The sequence below is a fragment of the Dreissena polymorpha genome, chromosome 8 (genome assembly GCF_020536995.1).
Source record: "Dreissena polymorpha isolate Duluth1 chromosome 8, UMN_Dpol_1.0, whole genome shotgun sequence".
Lineage (NCBI taxonomy): Eukaryota > Metazoa > Mollusca > Bivalvia > Myida > Dreissenidae > Dreissena > Dreissena polymorpha.
This window is the reverse complement of record NC_068362.1, coordinates 81,240,665-81,264,321: the sequence shown is the minus strand read 5'-3', so window position 1 is coordinate 81,264,321 and position 23,657 is coordinate 81,240,665. Positions and strand designations below refer to the sequence as shown.

The following is a 23,657-nucleotide window of genomic DNA, read 5'->3' as shown; positions in this document are numbered from 1 at the left end:
CACTGGCATGGCTTCTAACATTACCTCTGAAATATCCATGAACTATCAATACAATTTGATCTCAACGTTTGTATCAGAGTATCACGATGTGTTTGGTGTCGCTTGCACGGAAATCAGATATCAATTTCTAACTTCAATGCATTGATGTCACAACAATTACACAAATAAATATACTAACCTTTAGTTGTTTGATCGAAGTTAAACTGAATATTCCACAAAATGATATACCGTAAAATTCAGTTTCACATTTTGGCATGAATCTGAAAGTTCAGCCAAAAGAATATTCGTCCATTTTTTAATCGAGTAACTTAGTATTAAAAATACTCACGGCAGCGTATCATAGTTATCTACTCTTGATTTCTCGGAAATTTTTCACATGGATTATAATATACTCAAACAAGTATGTGTGTGTCTTAGTATTAGGCGTCCATTAAGTCGATTTAGGTTCACTTTCTTATTCATTGACACTACTAAAGCTACCCATCAATTTCGATCAATTGTTTTGCTTGATTGATTCATTGTCTATTGGTCACTTTCCTTGAAGAAAAGACGTTAAACAGGGTCTTAAACACTGATACAATTTCCATAATTTCTTTTTCTATATTGAATTATGTTGTTGTAGCTAATAATGTGATTGGCAAATCCTTTATTTAAAAAGAATTACTCCATATGATAAAATTGATAAATTTGTTCCGTGGTTTAGTTTAGGTGATTTATAATGAAATCCAAATCGACGCTTTATCTTTTTAAATCGAATTTCACGTTCAATCAGATGTCCTAACAACAATGACAAATAAATCCGATTAACCTTAGTCAGATGTGATTTTCTCAATTCAGTTTAGACCAAGGCAACGTTTTTTAATAAATTTGATATCGATAAATTTTGAACAAAGATTTCAAATTGAATACCCTTACCCAGGATTAAACTTAAAACGTCTTTAAAATACAATGATATATTATAGGATGCCCTTAAATTAATGGTAATGTGTTTAAGGTATTAGCATACATAAACCTATGTCATGTTATATATCAAAATAATCAAACAAACAGAATTTATCTTTATCAGTGTTCGCACAATTTGAAATAATCAAACACAAAATATTGTGTTATTAAAATGAGAAAACGTAAGCCTTGTCTGATTACAAATGTAAGTTGATGGATTGTTTTTCTACAATAAATCAGTATGTATTAAACGTGTATTGCACAGTGTGTTTTTACCACCGAAGACACCATACTTATCAAACATTTAATTATAATATTAAACACTAGTATTTAAGTACTAGTATTTCACATGTCATTTATGTAAGGGACATGTGATCAAACGTGTTGTTTTTCAAAACGGGTTCCAGTAGAAACACAGATTGTGAAAAGATTTCATAACATTTACTGATTTAATGATGAACATTTTTTAATTTTATATCTCTAGTATGATACTGTATGCAGCCGTATAAAAGGACTTGAAGATAAGGAAGAAACGCGCTTACAATGTCGTTAACCAAAGTTAACAACTGATTTATCACAGCGCCTTTTTGTGTTTCTGTATGAGGACAATATGTTTTATTTACAAATAAATTGCATGTTCTGATAACTGATGAAATATATCTTTCCGACGTTGAAGTAAATCGAGTTCTTTTGATTATCTTTGGTGTATTTTTTTCTTTAGCGTTCTGTAACTGGTAAAGCTGGTAAAGCAGAAGCTAAATAAACCGATGTTTTTCTGAATTTTCTTCGCATTCATGATGTTTTCACAAGGACGAATACCGTTTCCATCACAAGCAGTGCGCAAAAATGCAAAGTTACTACACCCTGATCAATTTCTTGTAACCCCCTTCTCCGCCATAGTTTTTGTCCGTGTACTTTCTGTATTTGTATATGTTACTTTATACGATTTTCATCTTGTTCATTGTTATAATGCATTGTAGGTTTATTTTGTAAGATTTGTAAACTGTGTTTTTGTACACCTGTTTTTGTATAACTCTTTGCGGCGTGTTTTTTTTACCGCCCATTATGCCATACTTCCAATCCATGTTCGTGTGTTAATGTACGTGTATTTCCCGATTGATTTCCGATCATGCTCGGATAAAGGCCACATTTCTTATATTTTCGTGGACAGCTATCATTCGTTTAAACGGCGTGTTTTTACCGCCCATTATGTAATTCATGTTATAATCTGTTCTATGTAATCTGATCTATTGTTCTTTTTAATAAATACCCCTTTTCAATCAACAATTGTGTGTTTTTCTTTCCTTTACGACATACTAGTCCGTCCGGTCTATGATTGTTTCATTACCACCTAGAACACTAAATAAATAAATAAATAAATAAATAAATAAATAAATAAATAAATAAATAAATGAATGAATGAATGAATGAATGAATGAATGAATGAATGAATGAATGAATGAATGAATGAATGAATGAAAATAATGAATGAATGAATAAATAAATAAATAAATAAATAAATAAATAAATAAATAAATAAATGAATAAATAAATAAATAAATAAATAAATAAATAAATAAATAAATAAATATATACTTCGACTACGCTGACGCACATCGCAACCATGTCAGACACCACGTTCAATACGTCCAGGAACTGTCCAATTATGATCGGAATCCTAGAATGATGTTTGTTAGTACAGCAAGCATCCTGCGGGCTCATTATGTGATATAGCGGGCTCATTATGTGATATAGCGGGCTCATTATGTGATATAGCGGGCTCATTATGTGATATAGCGGGCTCATTATGTGATATAGCGGGCTCATTATGTGATATAGCGGGCTCATTATGTGATATAGCGGGCTCATTATGAGATATAGCGGGCTCATTATGTGATATAGCGGGCTCATTATGTGATATAGCGGGCTCATTATGTGATATAGCGGGCTCATAATGTGATCTACACTGCGGGCTCATTATGTGATATAGCGGGCTCATTATGTGATATACACTGCGGGCTCATTATGTGATATAGCGGGCTCATTATGTGATATAGCGGGCTCATTATGTGATATAGCGGGCTCATTATGTGATATAGCGGGCTCATTATGTGATATAGCGGGCTCATTATGTGATATACATCCTGCGGGCTCATTATGTGATATAGCGGGCTCATTATGTGATATAGCGGGCTCATTATGTGATATAGCGGGCTCATTATGTGATATACATCCTGCGGGCTCATTATGTGATATAGCGGGCTCATTATGTGATATAGCGGGCTCATTATGTGATATAGCGGGCTCATTATGTGATATAGCGGGCTCATTATGTGATATAGCGGGCTCATTATGTGATATACACTGCGGGCTCATTATGTGATATAGCGGGCTCATTATGTGATATACACTGCGGACTCATTATGTGATATAGCGGGCTCATTATGTGATATAGCGGGCTCATTATGTGATATAGCGGGCTCATTATGTGATATAGCGGGCTCATTATGTGATATAGCGGGCTCATTATGTGATATAGCGGGCTCATTATGTGATATAGCGGGCTCATTATGTGATATAGCGGGCTCATTATGTGATATAGCGGGCTCATTATGTGATATAGCGGGCTCATTATGTGATATAGCGGGCTCATTATGTGATATACACTGCGGGCTCATTATGTGATATACACTGCGGGCTCATTATGTGATATAGCGGGCTCATTGTGTGATATAGCGGGCTCATTATGTGATATAGCGGGCTCATTATGTGATATACACTGCGGGCTCATTATGTGATATAGCGGGCTCATTATGTGATATAGCGGGCTCATTATGTGATATACACTGCGGGCTCATTATGTAATATACACTGCGGGCTCATTATGTGATATAGCGGGCTCATTATGTGATATAGCGGGCTCATTATGTGATATAGCGGGCTCATTATGTGATATACATATTTTATTGTACCGCGAAAACACTCACATATTGACTCGTTATTGTTGTATGTTATGGTGTGCTTCCACTACAACAGTTTTTAAAGTAAAGAAATACGCGTGATTACACAACTGTTAACACGAAGAAACACATTATTCTGTTTCCGTGTCAATTCATATATATACGCGTAAAACTACGATTATTTGGTCACAATCAAAACAAGATAATTATGTGCTCTAATAATCATCCTATTAGTTTTAAAGTCTCTGTGGTGTAAAGATTTAATATACGATTGTGCATCTCAGAGTCCCGGGTTCGGTTATTACCAACGTTTCTTTTGCAATTAAACTTATTTAAGATTGTTCTAAACAGTATATTGTTGAAAATAAATACATTGTATGATATGACAAATTAGTATCCATTTATTTCCCACGTCAAATCCCTTCTGTCTTATAAATAATGGAAAACGTGTTTGTAATTCCCATGTTGTGGTAAGTAATTATTTCCTGTTCTGTTTAGGTACCATGAAACAAATGTTTGCTACGAGTTGAATTGATTGTGAATTATTGGTCATTTACATTCTTTATTATACTTTTTCACAATTAAACTATTATGTATTTTATTCTGGATATCAATTCGCACGTGATTAGTATGACCTGATCAATGTGAACTTTTTCGGGTCCGATTGCTGTCGATTACAAATGATGTGCTATATGTTATTGGTATTTGTATGCAGTTTATAATAGTTATGCATCATTAACCCATTTATGCCTAGCGTCTAGAAAAAAAGACCTTGGCAAACAGTGTAGACCCAAATGAGACGCCGCATGATGCGGCGTCTCATCAGGGTCTGCGCTGTTTGCTTAGAGGAATTTCTATGAGAAATATTCTAAATATAGGAATAAGTATACTAGACATCCGTAATTTTGGAAATAAATTGATCCAATTTAGAAGGATGGGAGAGTCCACTACCCATAAATGGGTTAAAACAAAACTCGTTTACAGCGTGGTTACGCAGATTTATTTGTGCAAACGTGGTTACCCTTGCAAGAGCAGCTGAAACTCGCAACACTAGTGTGCTAATATGAGTTGCGTTCTGAGAAAACTGGGCATAATGCAGTCCGCACAGGCTAATCAGGGACGACACTTTCCGCCTAAATTGGATTTTTGCTAAGAAGAGACTTCATTTAAACGAAAAATGTTATAAAATCGAAAAATGTCGTCCCCAATTAACCTGTGCGGACTGCACAGGCTAATCTGGGACGACACTTTACGCACAAGCATTATGCCCAGTTTTCTCAGAACGCGACTCATATGTTCTTTATACCATTTGTTACCCGTTATTTGCTATGATGAATGAATATAGCAGCTATTTATCTAAAATGTATATGCCAAACAAGTCTTGCTTTATTTATATTTAGGTTCTCAGCAGTGAATATTGTAATTAAATGGTTGTTTTAAAAACGGGGGGAGGGGGGGGGGAATTGATGGTTGGCAACTCGACATGTCTTGGACAATTTTCGGTACAATGGTATTTAAACTTTTGGAAGTTTGAAAGCAGAATATCGTGACCATACAATAAGAAATTTGAGATGAAAAAATAAAATAAAAATGTCGTATTAGATTTCTCAAACGTTAACTGTTGATTGTATTTATGGTACTAAAGTCTTAAAAGATCATACACAGTGACCATTATAGTGACATTATATAGAATGTCGATTCGGAAAGGGAACCAAGCTTTGATCTCTTCACACAATACCACTTTAAACCCTTTGCATGCTGGTAAATTTGTCGTGTGCTAAAAATGTCGTCTGCTGAATTTCTAAAATAAGCATTTTCTTCGATTTTTTTCAAAGAATACTATCAGAATAGCAAACAGTTTGGATCCTGATGAGACGCCACGTTCTGTGGCGTCTCATCTGGATCCAAACTGTGTGCAAAGGCCTTCGAAATTCGGTTCCAGCACTGAAAGAGTTATAATCCCATTATGTTAGGGATTATTGCAGCTATTATCAAATGAACTATACTTGAGTTTGAAAATATACATATGGCGTTACCTTCATTTGTTTAAACTGTTAATGTCATTTCTAAATTATATCTCATTCAATATTGTCAACGCAGATCCATTACCACGTTTAATAAACATAAAGGATAAGATTCTTATTCATATTTTACATTACAGCTCGTTTTTGGTGTCTTTAGGATACGGCAAACTTGATAAAAAGTTTTATATTATTTAACATAAATTGGGTATGCCATACACAAGTGCTTACAAGCGTCGACATCTTCGGACTAAGTGGATGGGATATTTGTACAACATGGTATGTAGTGATTTAAATGATACAGTTGAAAATCACGCGAATGCAAAAATACGGATGTTAAATGTACCGTTGGAGAATACAATATGACATTTTCAGATACACATTTGGGACATATTGTCTTGCATAAACAGTTGCATAAGCGTAACGTAAACTTCTAAAATAAGAACAAGTATCGTGAGAGGAGCTTCTCCAACTGTGACACTATCTCCCCATTCCACGCTATGATCCACGCAACTCCCTATCGCATCGTCACTGGTCTTTTCACGTACTTGAAGTTATTTCATCACACACCAAAAGAATGCTAAAAACAACGCGTAGCTAGCTGTTGTGTTACCGATTTTATATACATGTACTTGATTTAGCGTTTCTTTCGAATGTTATGTTTATGAATATATTAGATTAAAACATAAAGGACGGGGAATGGAGGTGCTTAAATTTGTAAATACATGTCTACTCTACTTAATTTGCTTTTGGCTTTGCATTTGCTTAGTCGCTAACTAGGTTTAGGTTCCAAAGACAATAATAGCCAATAAATTTATAACAGTGGTATATATGACAGTGCTGTCGTCCGCTTTATTATGTTATAGCTGACCTGTCCGGTCTAAGCGCTGTGGCAACCGAACAATGGCCTTATCCAAAAGTGAAGCTATGCCATCGCAGGTACAGTGGAGTTCGCGTGCCCTTATCATGGCTGCACTGGACATTGAGGACTATAGAAATACCCACCACACGTTTGTTCCACATCGGACCCTCACATGCGTTGTGCCTCGTGACCCTTGAACAGAGTGTCTATATAACGGCCCATACAGTGCACAGAATCCACAGGTCTCTTTTGCCTTTGGATTGACCAATTCACTGCTTTACACCGGAAATGCTGCGGAATTTGGCGCTGATGTTGGTGGTGGTGTGCGGATGCCGGGCCCTCAGTACGGTACAGACGTTGGCGGGGGACAAGAGCTTCAGCACCCTCGTATCCCTGGTAACGCAGGCCGGGCTCGTGGATACGCTCAATGGAGGTAAGAAAATGCAGTCGCTTATTAAGGTTCTTTTTACTAATGAAGCCTCGATTTTTTTGCGGGAATCATGATTCAATACATGTATTTCACTCTGATTTACAAGTAACTTGCTATTTTTTCCTTTAACATACCTGTTTTCTTCAGTCGTAGTCAATGAATTAGTTTTTCTATAATTTTTTTCTACAACATTGTCATAACGTATTACGTAATTTATAAATCTATCTATTTTTTATATTTACATGTGTTTTATATGTCCGTGACTCAAAATGAAAAAACCCAAACTCATACATTTTCATATATTATTTTAAATAACTCTACGTGAAACTTGACTGCATCGAAAATATAGTTTAACATATTACAGGACATCTGTTAATGTTGAAGAAAGAAGTGCAAACTATGCGATTGGCGTACTTGCAATTTTAAGGTCAAACAACACAATTTACTGTTTAAGAAAGAAAGAAAGAGTATTGATATTGTTTGTTAATACGCATGTTTGAGGTTGATGGAATGACATATAATGATAATGCGACAATTATTTTAATTCCAACATGATTTGATGCAACTGAAAAGACAACTACTCTACGGTGTGATTTCTTTCGGTTCAAACAATCTGTTTGAAGTAAGTGATTAGTTAATAAAGCTAATGTGGATCTTTACCTTTCGAAAGAGCTGCGCCGAGTAAAATGTCAGACCATCCAACATGAGAGACAAACGTAAGAAGCATAAAGGTGAACTAATACGCTGGCAAAGATATAAGTTTTTTGTTGTAAGGTTAAGGTAGAAATTAAAATGCTCACAATGTTTAAGTCAATCGAGCGAAAGTTTTAACATGCAAGATATCTTCTTCAGGAACGTTCACAATTTTCGCCCCCAACAATGCTGCGTTTGCCGCACTTCCGGCCGCCACGTTACAGGCGGTACAGAACGACGCCGCTCTCCTCAAGAGTGTCCTTCTCTACCACGTGGTGGCAAACCGAGTACTGAGGGCATCGTTGAACAACGAACACAAAGAGACCTCTGCGCAGGGAAAGCCCATCAGATTTAACCACTATAATCACAACCACGTACGTTTTGTTCTTATTCATTCTATTTTTATGTACACATGTACGTATATTTTTGCTACCTTGTTTAAAAAGAGTGTGTCATTGTATATATTCGATTCTAAAATTTGGCCTTATTAATTGCTCAAAATGTATCTATGTCTGAATACATAACCTACAATGTACCTCAAAAACATTAGACATTGTTATTAAATTAGGCTGTTAATAAAACAATACAATAACGACACGAAGCATGTTGGCATTCGCTTTTTGGCTTTTTGTTATTAAAAAAACAAATTTGATAATTTTGATGTGTTTCTGTAAACGTATCGGTATGTATTATTGCCGGATTAATCAGCATCGTCTTCTCTTTCAGGTCCGAACTGCCGAAGGTATTAAAATACTCGCATTCGACAAGATCTGCGATAATGGGGTCATCCACACTCTCGCCGGCGTCATGATGCCACCAGAGGGCGACATTGTCAATATCGTGTCCAATCACAACGAGACCAGCACGCTGTTGTCACTGGCTGTCGCCGCCGGCATCGCAGGCGCACTGCAAGGTACGGACCGTTTGTTTGTACATGGAACAGAAGAGTCCCATGGATGTCCGGTTAGTCCAATGGTTGGTTCACTAGTTACTCACCGTAGTGAAAGCTCCGTTTTCCATTCGATATTCAAAATATATTCTAAATATCAAAAGGATCGGTAAAACTCGAATTTTAAAATCAATCGAGAATTATAAAATTTGTCACAAGCACAGTTCTTACCGGGACCCTTGTATTGTATGTTAAACCATAGTATAAAAACAATAATTGTAGCCATGATTAAAAATTAATAAGAAGTCACCGAATTTTGATATCACGTAAAAAATCGTGTCTTTCACTGAATGAAATTGGTATAATTCTAATAATTAGTTAATTATTTAATGTAAAGGTATGGTAATTGCTTCTATCATACAAATATTACAAGATATCGCCATCAGTATATTTATTGATTATTTGCAATATGGAATCACAGATGACCAATAGTTTTCCATTTGCAATGATTATTACAAGAGATGTTTGTTACTCTCATCAGGGGATGGTCTAACGCTATTTGCCCCCACCAATGACGCTTTCGCCAAAATCCCGGCAGCCACTGTGGCTCAACTCACCGGAAACATCCCTCTTCTCACGGGTAAGGAGACTGATACTTTTACTTAACCCATTTATGCCTAGTGGACTCTCCCATCCTTCTAAATTGGATCAATTTATTTCCAAAATAAGGGATGTCTAATATATTTATTTCTATATTTAGAATATTTCTTATTCTTTCCGCTTATATGGTATTTTAGTTTCAAGATACTCCCTCCTTGCCGAAAATCAAGTTTAGGCGGAAAGTGTCGTCCCTGATTAGCCTGTGCGGACTGCACAGGCTAATTTGGGACGACACTTTACGCACATGCATTAAGCTCAGTTTTCTCAGAATACGACTCTATTTCTACAGAGGTGTTAAAGTATCACGTGATCCCACACACTGAGTTTTCTGTGGGCCTGTGGGATGGACAGATGCTGCGAACTCTGGACGGGACATCTATCACCGTACACGCAAGAAGTAAGTCACACGTACCCTCTCAGAGTCGTAGTTTTCACCAGCAATGTTTCATATCTGTAAAAGATAGGATCTCAGTCCTCACAAATGCACACATCGATCGATATGTGCATGCATTATTATTATTATTATTATTATTATTATTATTATTATTATTATTATCATTTATTATTATTATTATTATTATTATTATTATTATTATAACCACAGGTGGCTGGCGGAAATAAATTTCCTTTCTGGAAAAGTACATATCTTGTAATATTTTCACAAATGCTGGGTCAAATTTTAAGAAATAACACGATACACATTTCGTGTGATCTACTCGTCACCGATCTGACCGGTCTAAGACTGAAATCTTCATGAAGTAAAGGGCATTTTCCTTGTAAAGTTAACGGACCTCGGCACCATAAATCAATAAAACGTATGAAATAAGCATTATTACCGTTCTTGCCGTTACATTATGCATCAACACTAACTGTACAGCGCCGTTTGAAACCTTTGTTTACATACATTTCAACTGGCCGACATTTGAAACACACGAGTGACTCTACAAGATTTATTGCTTGAATCGGGTTTGATCGAATAAGAGTAGGTCACGCGAGTTGTGTATCGTGTTATTTCTTAAAATTTGACCCTGCAAGTGTAAAAATACAAGATATGTACATATCAAGAAATGAATAGTATTTCTGCGTTGAATAAGACCGAGTTCATGAAAATCGCTGCACAATTAATGGCTGTTTAAATGCGATGCACCCTGTTTTTGGCTCATTTTGTGTCGAATACCTTGTTATATGTATATATATTTGATAGATAATTTTTTTTGCAGAGAAGGTGGTTTTTCGTTATAATTTGATTATTCTTTTTTTCGAAATGATGTTTTTACTAATCAATAGCATAGCCACACGCTAACCACCTGTAATTATAACATTATCGATATTATTAAGTGGTGTCTTATTTGTGAAAAATTCAACATAGAACTTACAAAACTCAAAAACTTAGGTCTTGGTGTAGGTTTTACCGAGATTTATATTTATTTATCAAACACGGTGGTAAAACTGAATGTTTCCGCGAGTTTTGCGAGAGTTTTTATCCTATTCAAATATGAACGTATTCAGGCAACATTTTACCACGATAATGTAGATTTTTTATCACGTGTTTCAGACGGCGTGACCTTGAACTCAGGATCCCAAGTGACTAAGGCTGATATCGGCGCCACCAACGGAGTAGTACATTACATCGACACCGTCCTCATTCCGACACGTCACGCGAGCATTTTCGGATAGATGACGTCATCCACCACTTGCAAAATTGTGTGATAATTATCGTTTTTTAATTATCATTTTGCGCGTAATGTTTGTTTGTTTGTCAGTTTATATTATACAAAATAAAACACACAGACAAATTTAAGATTTCTTATTCGATACCCATCGTTTTCAGTAAAAAATATCAAAGAACTTAATAAAAGACATATGCAGGCTTCAATAGATAAATCGAATTCACACAAAACTTTATTATTAATTACCGGTATGCCCACCGATATGTCTAGTATTTGTCCACGGTCATTTTAAAGTAGCAACCTAGCTTGCTTCATTAACGCAAAGCCCTTAGAACACGGCATCCACAACACACACACTACAGGTTAACATATGAAATCATGAGTATCACATGCGTGGACAGACGTGTATTTTTTTTTATTTCGCGTCCTTTGATGGTTTGAAAACAGTCGTACATAACTGTCCGAACGCTGGAGGATTCGAACATAAACGTGCATAACACGTACGCATTATCCACAGCTTTTAGTCAGTCGATACGGGTAGTCGTACGTACGAACATAATACAAATCGATGATCAAACAAGTAAAGTAACGGCCAGACTTTTAATCTTATCATATTTACGGTCAGACAGATAGTTGACCAGAAAGTTGATTTCAGATAAAAGTAAAAATAAACATGCGTTCAGATTTCAGAAAATAACAAAATACACAATTGAAAAAACCGACTCATGAGAAACATCGACTCAAGGGCGAGTTACCCTAGATAATGGTTGCATATAAAGTCTTAAATCAAATCTGAATGTTAAAATGTGGCAGTGAAGAGACTTCAGAAAGGAATGGGAAACAAACAATTGTTATTTTGTTGGGCCTTATAGTTTGGCTTTCCATTATGAACAACTTATGAGATGATACATAATAATGTTCTGTATCACAGTAAGAAAATAATGTGCAATATTTTTTTTTAGATATTTAGTAATAATTTTGAAAATTTTTCACCATGGTAAATTAAAACCGCTATGCCTTCACATGGTTTTAAATGTGTACTGTTCTTCGGCGTAGCTGTATACGCCAGCTTTTCACCTTACCTGACCTTTGTAACTGTCCAATAAAATTCAAATAAAATTTCCCGCGGCTAGGTCAGAATAAATACACTTCATTTATCCCATAGGCTGATTTGAGCATACGACCAGAACATTGCAAACATGTCCGCGTCTTTGTAACACTGTTTTACTGCGTGTTCAGCATGAAACAATTTTATCTCCTATGAAAGGCTTAATAGATAGAACAGTTTTACTACTCAATCTCTACATCAATACAGTTTGTGCGTGCACTTTTTATTTTCAGAGGATTGCCAGCGCGAGAACGTTTGTATTTTAAGGCAATATTCTCATACTAGGGTCATTTCGCGGCCAGTGTGTGTGAATGTCAGAGTTTATAAACAGGTCATCGCTGCGTCTTCACGACTACCTTATGTGCTGACCGGAGTTCGCGGCCAGTAAAATAATCGTTATATAATAAAGACTCTATAGCGTGAACTAGGTGAACTGGAATTTTCTTTAGACCAGAAAGATGTTTAATGAAGATATCCAGCGATATAATTATGGCATGTCAATAATAGATTCTTAATGTGTTTTCAACAATACCATGATAAATATTATTTTTAATTAATTTAACAAGAATTATTCCACCATATTGATTAATGTTTTAAACATGAGCGCGATGATTCTCGATGCCGTTAAAAATTGAATCAAATAGAAATCCCCGACAAACCACTATAACAGGTGTGTTCGAAGAACGCGCGTATAAATATTTAAAATATAGTATTCGCAAGCTTTTTGTAAACTTCTATTAATAACCAACCAATGAAACTTTACATATCCAGAAGCCGGGGCCTTATGATTGCAATTATGTTAAGAATTGACCTCATACTGACGTTAGCAGAGGAAACGCAGCACCTAGTTGACCCTTTCTTTCTATGTGCGAACGCAGGTAGAATGTAAAGTGTGCTGTTTACTATCGTAACTCACTACGTGAGCGTACCCGTCGCTTGGTTTGAGTAAAACAAAGAATGAACCACAACATAATAATAATAATAAATGTATTGGTATTACACAGCACTTTATTAAATTATCCAGAAAACCACATTAAAACTTGAGCTTCGCTGGCCAAAAGACCATAAGACCCATTTTCGCATGACGCGGCTATGAAGGTGTGATTTAAATGTTTGGAAAGAAAATTGCATGTTAATATAAAATTAACAAACGATATATTTTGATGATGAAGAAATAAACGTAATACGTTTCCTTCATATGAAAATAAAGAAGCATTTTCAAAATAGGTTTATCATAGAACAATATTAGTGTCAAATAGATTGATAATATATATAGCAGCCGTGACTGGGAATATTTCCTCAGCTCCGGAGTAAGAAGTACCGATAAATACTCCATGTATGAGCGTGTGTATAAGACACTGCAACATGTTTTTTCGATGTTACGGAAATCAGAATTCGTGTTTAATTCTATCGACTTTGATATGTAAGATTCAGGGAGGAAACACTGGCGTTTATTGTATTTGTAAAGGAGAGGGAATGATGTTTTATGCATTATCTTTAAGTATTAAATTGGCGCAAAACGTGCTTAAGCAACACTACAACTTCTATAGCATAACAATCAAATAATATTATTACATGTATTTATATCAACGAATGCAAAATATGTGTAGGTGCGTTATTTAATTTCTTGAATTCTTAAGTCACAAAATTTGTATAAAACGTAAATAAAAGACAATTGATAGGCATGTCGAACATACAAAGTTCAGATAATCATTAAAAAAATAGCGCAGTTACGTTGTAAGCATAGAAGCGTGTTGCCAATATAATTTTTTTTTCCAGACACTGTTATACTTCATGGTAACAAGAACATTTTTGATCGAACAGGATGTCCCGCAATCGTTCATAGTTCATGGACGACACATAGTTACTAACAATGTTCATTACTTTTAAATTACCGGCGTGCAGCCTATCATTCGATATCTCGTCATGCGCGAATTGCCAAGATGACGAGATTTGCATTAACTACCATTTTCTCGTGTCACGCATGGGATATCGGTTTCTCTGCATAATATAGGATAAAATATTCAACAACACCATGTATCAGTTTCTAGTCCAATTTAATGTCTAACATACTTAATATTTTCGGTTATACAAATACAGTCTGATAGCTACATGATCGTATCTTTGTCGATCCGTACGTCTCCAAGTCTAAACGCTAACTGAACTATTCCCCTCTAACATTTGCCCCATGAAACTCTGTTATGAATTCCATTGGTCAGTGTTCTATGCGTGTTTATTTATGATTGGCTGAATTACAACCTAGAACTGGAGAAGTTACTATTCAAGTATGCACCCGCTAATCAGCATTGTGATACCAATAAATAATGCAAATACAACCCAAGGCTTGTGTTAACAGCATCGTAACCTCTTTGTTGTTAAACATACACCAGATCCAAATATTTAATCTTTTTGATATACTTGTCAATATTTCGTACATAAAGAAAACCCAAATATTTCACCCAATTTCTTATCATTATTTGACAAGGAGTAATACATATATCAATGCCATATTCAACAGCTAGATGTGAATTATCGAAAGTGTTTCAAGCAATCTTCAACTGAAATATTCCAGAAGTATTTTGTATCATTTAGAAGCAGTCAGATAAATCATATGAACTTTATACCAGTCAGTTATATTGCCAAAAAATAAAAACAAACGTTACATGATTGGTTGTTGAAATAATGCTTATTTACTGATACAATCGAGAAAGCATTTGCGAAAACCATTAAACAAATACACGAAAACATGAATCTAGTACAAATTATGTCTGTTTTTATGACTTCTTAGTTTAAGACCTGAACCGACTAGTTACCATGCATTTATACACATAAAATACGAGGATAAATGGAGCGGTATTCATGTAAAAATTGTAATGCGCAATGTTGTAAACCGCCAAGTGCCTAATGCTTATTGCTAAACGATAAACCGCAATACCTGTAACGCTTGACTGTAATTCGAATACGAAACTAAACTAAATATTAAAACTTGTTTCTTAATATTATACTACTGTCCGTACAGTTTTTGGTAATGTAGTAAATCGGTAAAATGCTTAATGCTAAACCACCCCCTGTACGTCGATAATCAAAACTGAGTTGGATAATTCAAACTGAAGAAAAAAATGTCGGCCGAAACTGAAACTAAAATGTTGGTTATTATTTTATCATTTCTGCTAATTTAGTAACTATAAGGATCTTATTTACTCATGTGATAATGAATATCTGACACACTCATGCGTTTCGAGTTTTGCAATGATTTAATAGTTTTCTAGTAAAACACGATAAATGTGTCTTCAGAAAATGCTAATTTTCATGAAATGCGACCTATGTGTTGACTTATTTACACGTTAATTGACGAAAAAGCGAACGAAACTGTAACCGAGATGTCAAATTATATCACGAATGTCATTTAAACTTTTTGCTTTTAAAACATAGTGTGTGTCTGTGCTTAAATCATGTGTTTGCAGGACGGGTATCCAAACTGATATGAAAATTTCTGTGGATAATAACCAAACTCAAAATGGATAATGCACAAACTGCGATGTAATGAACATGTTTTCCACAGACAGGTTGAATATTATTCTTTGAAAACAACTATTTATTACCAAAAACACAAAAACATACACGATGTGTATAATGGAATAAAAAAAATACTTTTAACGATATATATATATATATAATATATATATATATATATATATATATATATATATATATATATATATATATATATATATATATATATATATATATATATATATATATATATATATATATCTATATATATATATATATATATATATATACAATTGAGATTAGAAGCAAAATAAGCATGCGAAAGAAGTTGCATTCTACGTACACAGAGATGCCATAACACGTGTTCCATGTCATTTTGGATAGCATGAAAAGCATTGAAATTAAAAAATGCCCCTACTTATTATTTATTCACTTGATTTGAAGGGATTCGAGTCGAAGAAGCAGGTGGCACTTGTCCCACTGAGTCATGAATTTGTCACCATATAAGAGGTTTCGAATATTATTTGAGGCATTACTGATCTGATTCATTATACATTATATCAAAAAGATTGCACAAATATTTAAGGAGCATTTCGACGGCTAGTATAGTATTTTACTTTTCGAAATATATATATTTACACAGTGAAAAGAACATATTAAATGATTTCTCAATACACAGACATAGATATTAAAAATCTTCTGGAAATTATGTATTTTAATAATAATAAAAAGATTTCCCCGGGAGCCTTTTCGCCGACGCGGGAAAATTGAAGTAGTAGTAAAATATTTACGAGTGAATTGTACAGTACCCTGCTATGCGCATGCTCACTGACGATAAACGACTTTTAACGGTATTTTAGCATAGAAAGGTTGCGAGTTCTATATGGAATGGCTTTGAACCTTATTGAAACCTTGGTGGTTTAATATTTGTGGACTATGAACTATCGATTTTATGTTAATAAAATTTGGACTTTTTGTGATTTTGAATATTTGATATTTCATTATATAGGGAAATACCGTCGACTTGCTCCTTTAAACTGGTGGCAAATAGTTTTAGAGCTTGGGAACATAGTATTGGCTTTACTTGGCTACGTGGTAGGACCAGGCTGATAGAGACATTCGTATGAGAAAGCTTATTTATTTTCAACATTTTAATACAGTTTTATGAAATATATTTTGTTCATCATTACTGCAATACACGCAAAGGTATTTTGGCATGTTCTTATGCTATTCCAATTCTTCACACGGGCACTCCTCTGGCGATAGGCAGGCACTTTGATTAACTTTTTCTATCACTTTGATAACGCCATTTTCACTAGTGAGCTGCTGATGTTGTTTATCTATGTTTTGTGGAGTAATATCAGCACATTTTTTGTTTTGTCCGATAACCTAATTTGCCGGTTGTTTCATCTAAGGTAAGTTCTCTTATTTTAATTTTTCGTAATGGTTAGTTGTGTTATGGATTAGTATTACTTTCAGCCATTTAAAGGACTCTGTACAATAATAACATTTGTAGTTTCTCATTATCTTCTGCTTTACATGAAAAGAAAACTAAATATTGTTTATGATAATTGTTAAACAATGTGCTAAAATGATTTTGTTGTCACCAATTAAATAAATCTCGAAATATTTAACAAGAGTGTTAAGTTTACATAGATCTTTGCATAAAGACATCTTGCAGTTTGATCATTATCCATCGACTTCCTTATGTTAGTTTGGAATTATCCATACACTAGTTAGGTTATTATCCAATTTGTATATTCTTGTCCCAAACAAGCATTTACGCCAATCAAATTTTTTCACATACATATATGAAAGGTTAATACAAAAGTCCAAGCAATAAACCATTTAAAACATTCGATTATAATTGTTTTGGCCTAAAACTTTCGACAATTTCATTTACTTTTTCCAGATTTTCAAACATATTCATTTTATTTCGACGTAATTGTTTTTAATTGTTATGGGTTTATTAGCGCATTGTATCCGACAAATAACATTTTATCAAAAAAAAAAACGTTTATTATGTCACAACTTATCTTAAATAAACGTGTTCTTAGAAATAAATGACCGGAGTCTTTATTTCTGTCGCGATTTTTTCTTTAGTTTGAATTATCCTACTCAGTTTTGATTATCGACGTACAGGGGGTGTAAACGATAAACCGCAATACGCTTGACTGCAATTCGAATAAGAAACTAAACTAATACTTGTCTTAGCTAACTGTAACTGAAACGATATCGACGTAAATTGACGCCCTTCAAGTTTGTCAGTTGTAGAAGGGAGTTACTAGCTCGTGTTGACGAGCGATTTAATGGTGACATTGATTAAAGGGTTTGTAATGATTTATTTCATAGACCGCTCGATTTTTAACGAAAACATAGGTAAGCATGGTTGTTTGCCATAAATCTCGTAAGCTAATTATTTAAGTCCACGAGTTAGCTAAGTCGGGATCTCGAGATCTCGAAATTCTCTCCTCTTTTGTTTAATGCACCCTTCCTTAATTTACAGCACCGCTCTTTATTTAATTGCACTCCTCTTTTATTTCGTTTTGCACTCCTCTTTTTTTCTATCTCGTGGCCACGACATAGCTAACCCGTGGCCACGAGTTACTAAGTCGTGGCCACGAGATAGAAAAAAGAGGAGTGCAATTTAAAAAAGAGGAGTGAATGTCACCTCTATGCCACCGTGGGTAGTGGCCATGGTGCTTGAAGTTTTTTTTACCTGTTTTGTTTTCCAGCATATATTTCATTCAAAAAGATGTTTTCACTTATTTATATTTAGGAATAAACAACTTGTACGCGTTGTTTATTGCGGTAATAACCAACGTTTTGGAGTTCCGATGCGTAATGAGTAATTATCATTATGCGGCGTCTCATCTGGGTCTACGCTGTTTGCAAAGGCCTTTTTTTCTAGACGCTAGTCATAAATGGGTTAAGGAGTGTGATACTTTTTGATCGTTCAATAGATACAATAATAATAATTGAGTAGAGTAAGCCTAAATGCAGCGTATAATACTGCCCCAATCCTCACATGAGGTATAATATGATATTGAAAAAGAAGGCACATGATACCTTTTGCGCCAATGGGTAAGATATAATATAACCCTCTCAGTTTAATTGTTCGAAAAGCAGATAAATTAAGAATCGAACAAATCTACATGTCCTTTGTTTATTTACCATTTAATTACTGTATGGTTCTGAAGCAAATATTGATAAAATAACCGTTTTGCAATCAAATATTGTTGCTTAAAGTTTAAACGGTCTCTTTTTTCACTGACTGAAGCAAAATAATGCATACACATACATGATTTTAGATATGCATTTATGTTAAGTTATTTTACATGATAAGATAAATGCGAATGCGACTTAGACGGTGATGGTAAAGTAACGAGGCAGCACAACGTTCCATCCGTGCGAGGTACAGGTAGTGACGTCACGTGTGTCCAGCGTGCTGACGTCGGTGACGGCCGTGGCGCTTTCGAGAGCGGCCAGGATTTTCAGCTTGATTTAATAAAAAAAGAACGACAATTATTGTTCATAGTTGATAATGAAATATTGCATACTTATAAAACAATGGTATGACCAAAATTAACACCAATGCTGCATAAGATCGGGTAACTTTATAAACGAAATGTTCGATAGTTCAGGTAAGTTACATTTTGAAAAAATAAAACAGCGGGTATATATCACATCTAACAAACATAAAATAAATAACATTGTGGTCGTTGCCACAGGCTCAGCTCGTTTGATTCGCTAGATGTGCAGTATATGTTAACAGATGACAATATATTTGACAATTTATTTGGGACTACGTGAACCGCATCCTACTATATAACGTTAACCCATATATGCGTAGTGGACTCTCCCATCCTTCTAAATTGGATCAATTTATTTTTAAAATAAGGGATGTCTAGTATATGTATTTCTATATTTAGAATCTTTCTTACAGAAATTCCTTAAAGCAAACGGCGCAGAATCTGATGAGACGCCATATCATGCGGTGTCTAATCTGGGTCTACGCTGTTTGCCAAGGCTTTTTTTCTAGACGCTAGGCATAAATGGGTTGACCAATTTCAGACAGTAAATTTATTCGTTAACGAGCAATCCCTACCTCGACGGCACTAATGCCGGCGTCGGTGTGGATCTGCGCATGCTCGGAGTCGGAGATGGTGGCGATGAAGCACTTGAAGGTCTTGGTAGCTCTATCCGGTGGAGTCATCGCTAGAAGGTGAAACTACATCGAACATTAAATACACTATTACTTTGTATAATTATTGTTTCGTATAGCCGTACGCTAAAAGCATTTGAAAGCTGACTATTTTGAGGATTGCAAGGCAAAAGTATACAATTAATCCCAGATGTTCTCCGAAACTAAAATCTTAAGTTACCAAATGATGTTAACCAGTAAACATTGTGTGTAAGTTTTTTGTTTAATCGAAAGTTTTTGTATTGTTCCTGTAAACACTTGATCTAAATTTTTATTTAAAAAAATAAAAATAAAGATAAATAAATTATAATGCTTAATTGCCCTACGCTATTTTTTCATCTGTAATTACGCATGCATGTACCAATCCACTACTTACTGTGAGTGGCTGAAACTGGAAGGTGATATGGATTTCCCATGGCTCGATGGGGAGATTTGTGTGCGCATGCGTGGTGTGATTTGTGTGCGCATGCGTGGTGTGAGGGGGTCGATGGGTAGTGGCGGCCTTTAAAAAAATGTTAAGGTGTTGAAAATGTGAGAAAAATACATCTTAGATAACTGTTACATATTTTCACACACATGAGATATTATTCTACACAAGGTTGTAAATCGAAAACATTGTCTCAACCCACTATTATAAAATCGAAAACCTTGTCTCTATCCACTATGAGATATTCTCGGCTACTGTACAGTATTCTGCGTAGTCACTTTGTATTAAATTACACACGTTAACTATTTTACACAATAGAAAACGATCTCTACATCCGGAAGAAAAACATAAAACAGAAAAGAATTTATGAATTTTCAAGACTTGAAACTACTTAAAAAATTATAACTTAGTGTAATCCTGTATTGCAAACAAAATATTATTTTACATAGCTTGACATGAAGCTGTTGTTATTTTGAGCAAATGTCTCCACCAACCGGAGCAAACGATCTTTAAAAACAATAGAAATAAATCATTATAATTGTCAACAGCTTAACATAACATAGTACGTTAGCAGAAGATACAAAATGTCCTTATATTGAAATGGAAAGGAGTGCGAGAGGATAATACATCGTTAAACCATTTAAGCAAAGTGGATTCTCCCATCCTCCTAAATTGGATCAATTTACTTCCAAAATAAGGGATGTCTAGTATATTTATTTCTATATTTAGAATACTTCTTGCAGAAATTCCTTTAAGCAAACAGCGCAGACCCTGATGAGACGATGCATCATGCGGCGTCTTATCTGGGTCTACGCTGTTTGCCAAAGCCTTTTTTCTAGACGCTAGGCATAAATGGGTTAACATTTCTAACAGTTTAAAAAGAACTCAATATTTAAGATTTTATTTGAACACGTGTAAAAGAACAAATGTTGTTTTTTGACAAAGATGTCTTTTTAACCAACTGACTTAAGTTGAGTGCATTTAAACACGTATTGAAAATAAACTCATTCAAAAATTCACCGTTCTACTCACAAAACATGCCACGATCACACCCAGGAAAATACAGATGGTTTGCATAATAACTAGAGAGCTGAAATCCCCGCGGTTGGTTATGGCACAGTTGATTTGAACATTTCTTCTGGGAGAGTCCGTTTATATAGACGCCTAAGTACCATAAAAATGACGCTTTTCGTACGTGTGTTTCACGATTTCTGAAAGTAAACAAGTTTACAAAACAAGCTCGAAAGATATCACATTGTTCTATTTCTTTTGGAAACGACACGCGTTGACTTCATTTTAAGATGTGATACAGTTTAAATGCGTTGCGGCATAAGCATCTGCTTAAAGCAGACCATTGTATGTGCCTTGTTGTGCTGTATTTAGATGTTTACATCGATTGAGTTGAATTTTAGGGTTCTTTAGTGCAGTATTAGTTACTTGAACGTTGTTGCTTTGTTGTTTAATAGGCGTGTTTATGAGTGTGCATGAAAATATTAACGGTGGTTCCTTTTGTTTTATTGAGTTTAAGTATATGCATAGAAAATTATTTTGATATGATAAAATGTTTTTTACGAGTATTGTTTATTGATAAACGGCTGAGTTAGACAGTTTGAACGTGTATGCTGTGAAAACCAAATGTATAAAACTGTTTTATGTAAACTTATATTTAGAGAATCTATCAAAACTGTTATGACTTAACCCATTTATGCCTACAAAAAAAGGCCCTGGCAAACAGCGTATACCCAGATGAGACGCGTCTCATCAGGGTCTACGCTGTTTGCTTAAAGGAATTTCTGTAAGAAATATTCTAAATATAGAAATAAATACACTAGACATCCCTAATTTTGGAAATAAATTGATCCAATTTGGGAGGATGGGAGAGTCCACTAGGCATAAATGGGTTAAAAGGGTGTCAATCTTATAGCATTGTTAATCGACAAACAATCTGCAGTATCCAATTGTTAACTTGCAACAAGCAATAAGCCTTCTTAACCCATTTATGCCTAGTGGACTCTCCCATCATTCTAAATTGGATCAATTGGAAAAATCGATGTGCCAAATTAATGTGGCAAATGTTCAAACCATTCAAATGGTCGGACTCAACCGTCCAAAAATCAGCCGTTGGCCGCCATTTTGAACACAAGTTAATAATTTTCTCACTACGCCACACCAATTACTTACGTACGATCTACCCCTGACTTAAATATAGTGTTTTATTTTCATTGTCGTTGCAGCTCCATCTACTGGTGAAGACCCACCCACCCGGACAGAATAACCTACAACTGCTACATCGCCACCCTCTCCGACTCAGAGCATGCGTAGATCCACACTGACGCTGGCATGACTTCTGGCGAGGTAGTGGAAGCTCTTTTAGGCATTCAGTAACTGTCTTAAGGTGGTGAAAACATCCCCAAAAAAGTTCCAACTAATGGCCCATATGTTTTATGATTTGTTATACTGATCATCTACAAGCTCAAACAAATCAAGCATCAAAGTAACAACGCATGTGTTATAAATACCACACCCTATGTTCGGTTGCGAGACAGTATTTTGCAATATGTCGTTTACCTCACAAATTCGTGTACAGTTAAATGACTTCGGTTCGTGGACATATCATGTCGATAATACTAAAAAAGTATACGTTTTGGTAAAAACCCTCTTAGAACTTAAATTCAATCTGAACGTTTCCCATTGAGAAGTGTGTAACTGGCATGTCGAATATAAATGTGGCCTCTAAATGGAATGTAGCGTGTATTATACCAGAATTCTGATTTTTATTTCCGTTGTATTAATTTGCAAAGCACGTCTCTATTAAAACCATTTTTGAACTTCGGCAATAACCACAATATTATTTGCTTGTTTGTTTTTAGCGAGTGTTAAATCGACCCATATCATGTGTTATTGTTTGTTTCCAATCTTCATCCATCTTCAACTATTCAACATATTGTTGACGACAAACGGCGCCCCCTTCTGGTGCAACTTGGGTTTAAATTTAATTATATACAGCATTGTGTCATGTTACTATTGTATTTTATTTCTTGCACACAGCTGAGAGTCCTTGCCGCTCTTGGAAGCTCAACGGCGGTCACTGACGTCAGAACGCTTGACACACGTGACGTAACTGCATGTGGCCATGTTTCCCTACATACCCATTTCTTTACCATCACCGTCTAAGCTATGTTTGCACCGAACTCACATCTTGTATGATTAAATTATAAACAAAATAAAAAATTTAAATGTAGATATATGTGTTCATTACCGTATTTTGAGATCGTGTC

General features: G+C 35.0%; 2 protein-coding genes across 2 annotated transcripts; one reads left to right on the top strand and one right to left on the bottom strand.

The window, feature by feature from the left end:
* The first annotated feature begins 7,012 nt into the window (after positions 1–7,012).
* LOC127841220 (transforming growth factor-beta-induced protein ig-h3-like) lies at positions 7,013–11,151 on the top strand. The gene is made up of 6 exons (XM_052369883.1): positions 7,013–7,218; positions 8,068–8,282; positions 8,635–8,821; positions 9,339–9,437; positions 9,747–9,854; positions 11,013–11,151. The coding sequence occupies exons 1-6, from the start codon at positions 7,074–7,076 to the stop codon at positions 11,132–11,134; spliced, it is 876 nt and encodes a 291-aa protein (XP_052225843.1). The 5' UTR covers positions 7,013–7,073; the 3' UTR covers positions 11,135–11,151.
* Positions 11,152–19,050: 7,899 nt separating this feature from the next.
* On the bottom strand, positions 19,051–21,588 carry LOC127841222 (uncharacterized). Its single transcript, XM_052369885.1, has 4 exons — positions 21,412–21,588; positions 20,329–20,454; positions 19,857–19,979; positions 19,051–19,246 (listed from the first exon to the last, which is right to left on the bottom strand). The coding sequence occupies exons 1-4, from the start codon at positions 21,454–21,456 to the stop codon at positions 19,112–19,114; spliced, it is 429 nt and encodes a 142-aa protein (XP_052225845.1). The 5' UTR covers positions 21,457–21,588; the 3' UTR covers positions 19,051–19,111.
* Positions 21,589–23,657: the final 2,069 nt, after the last annotated feature.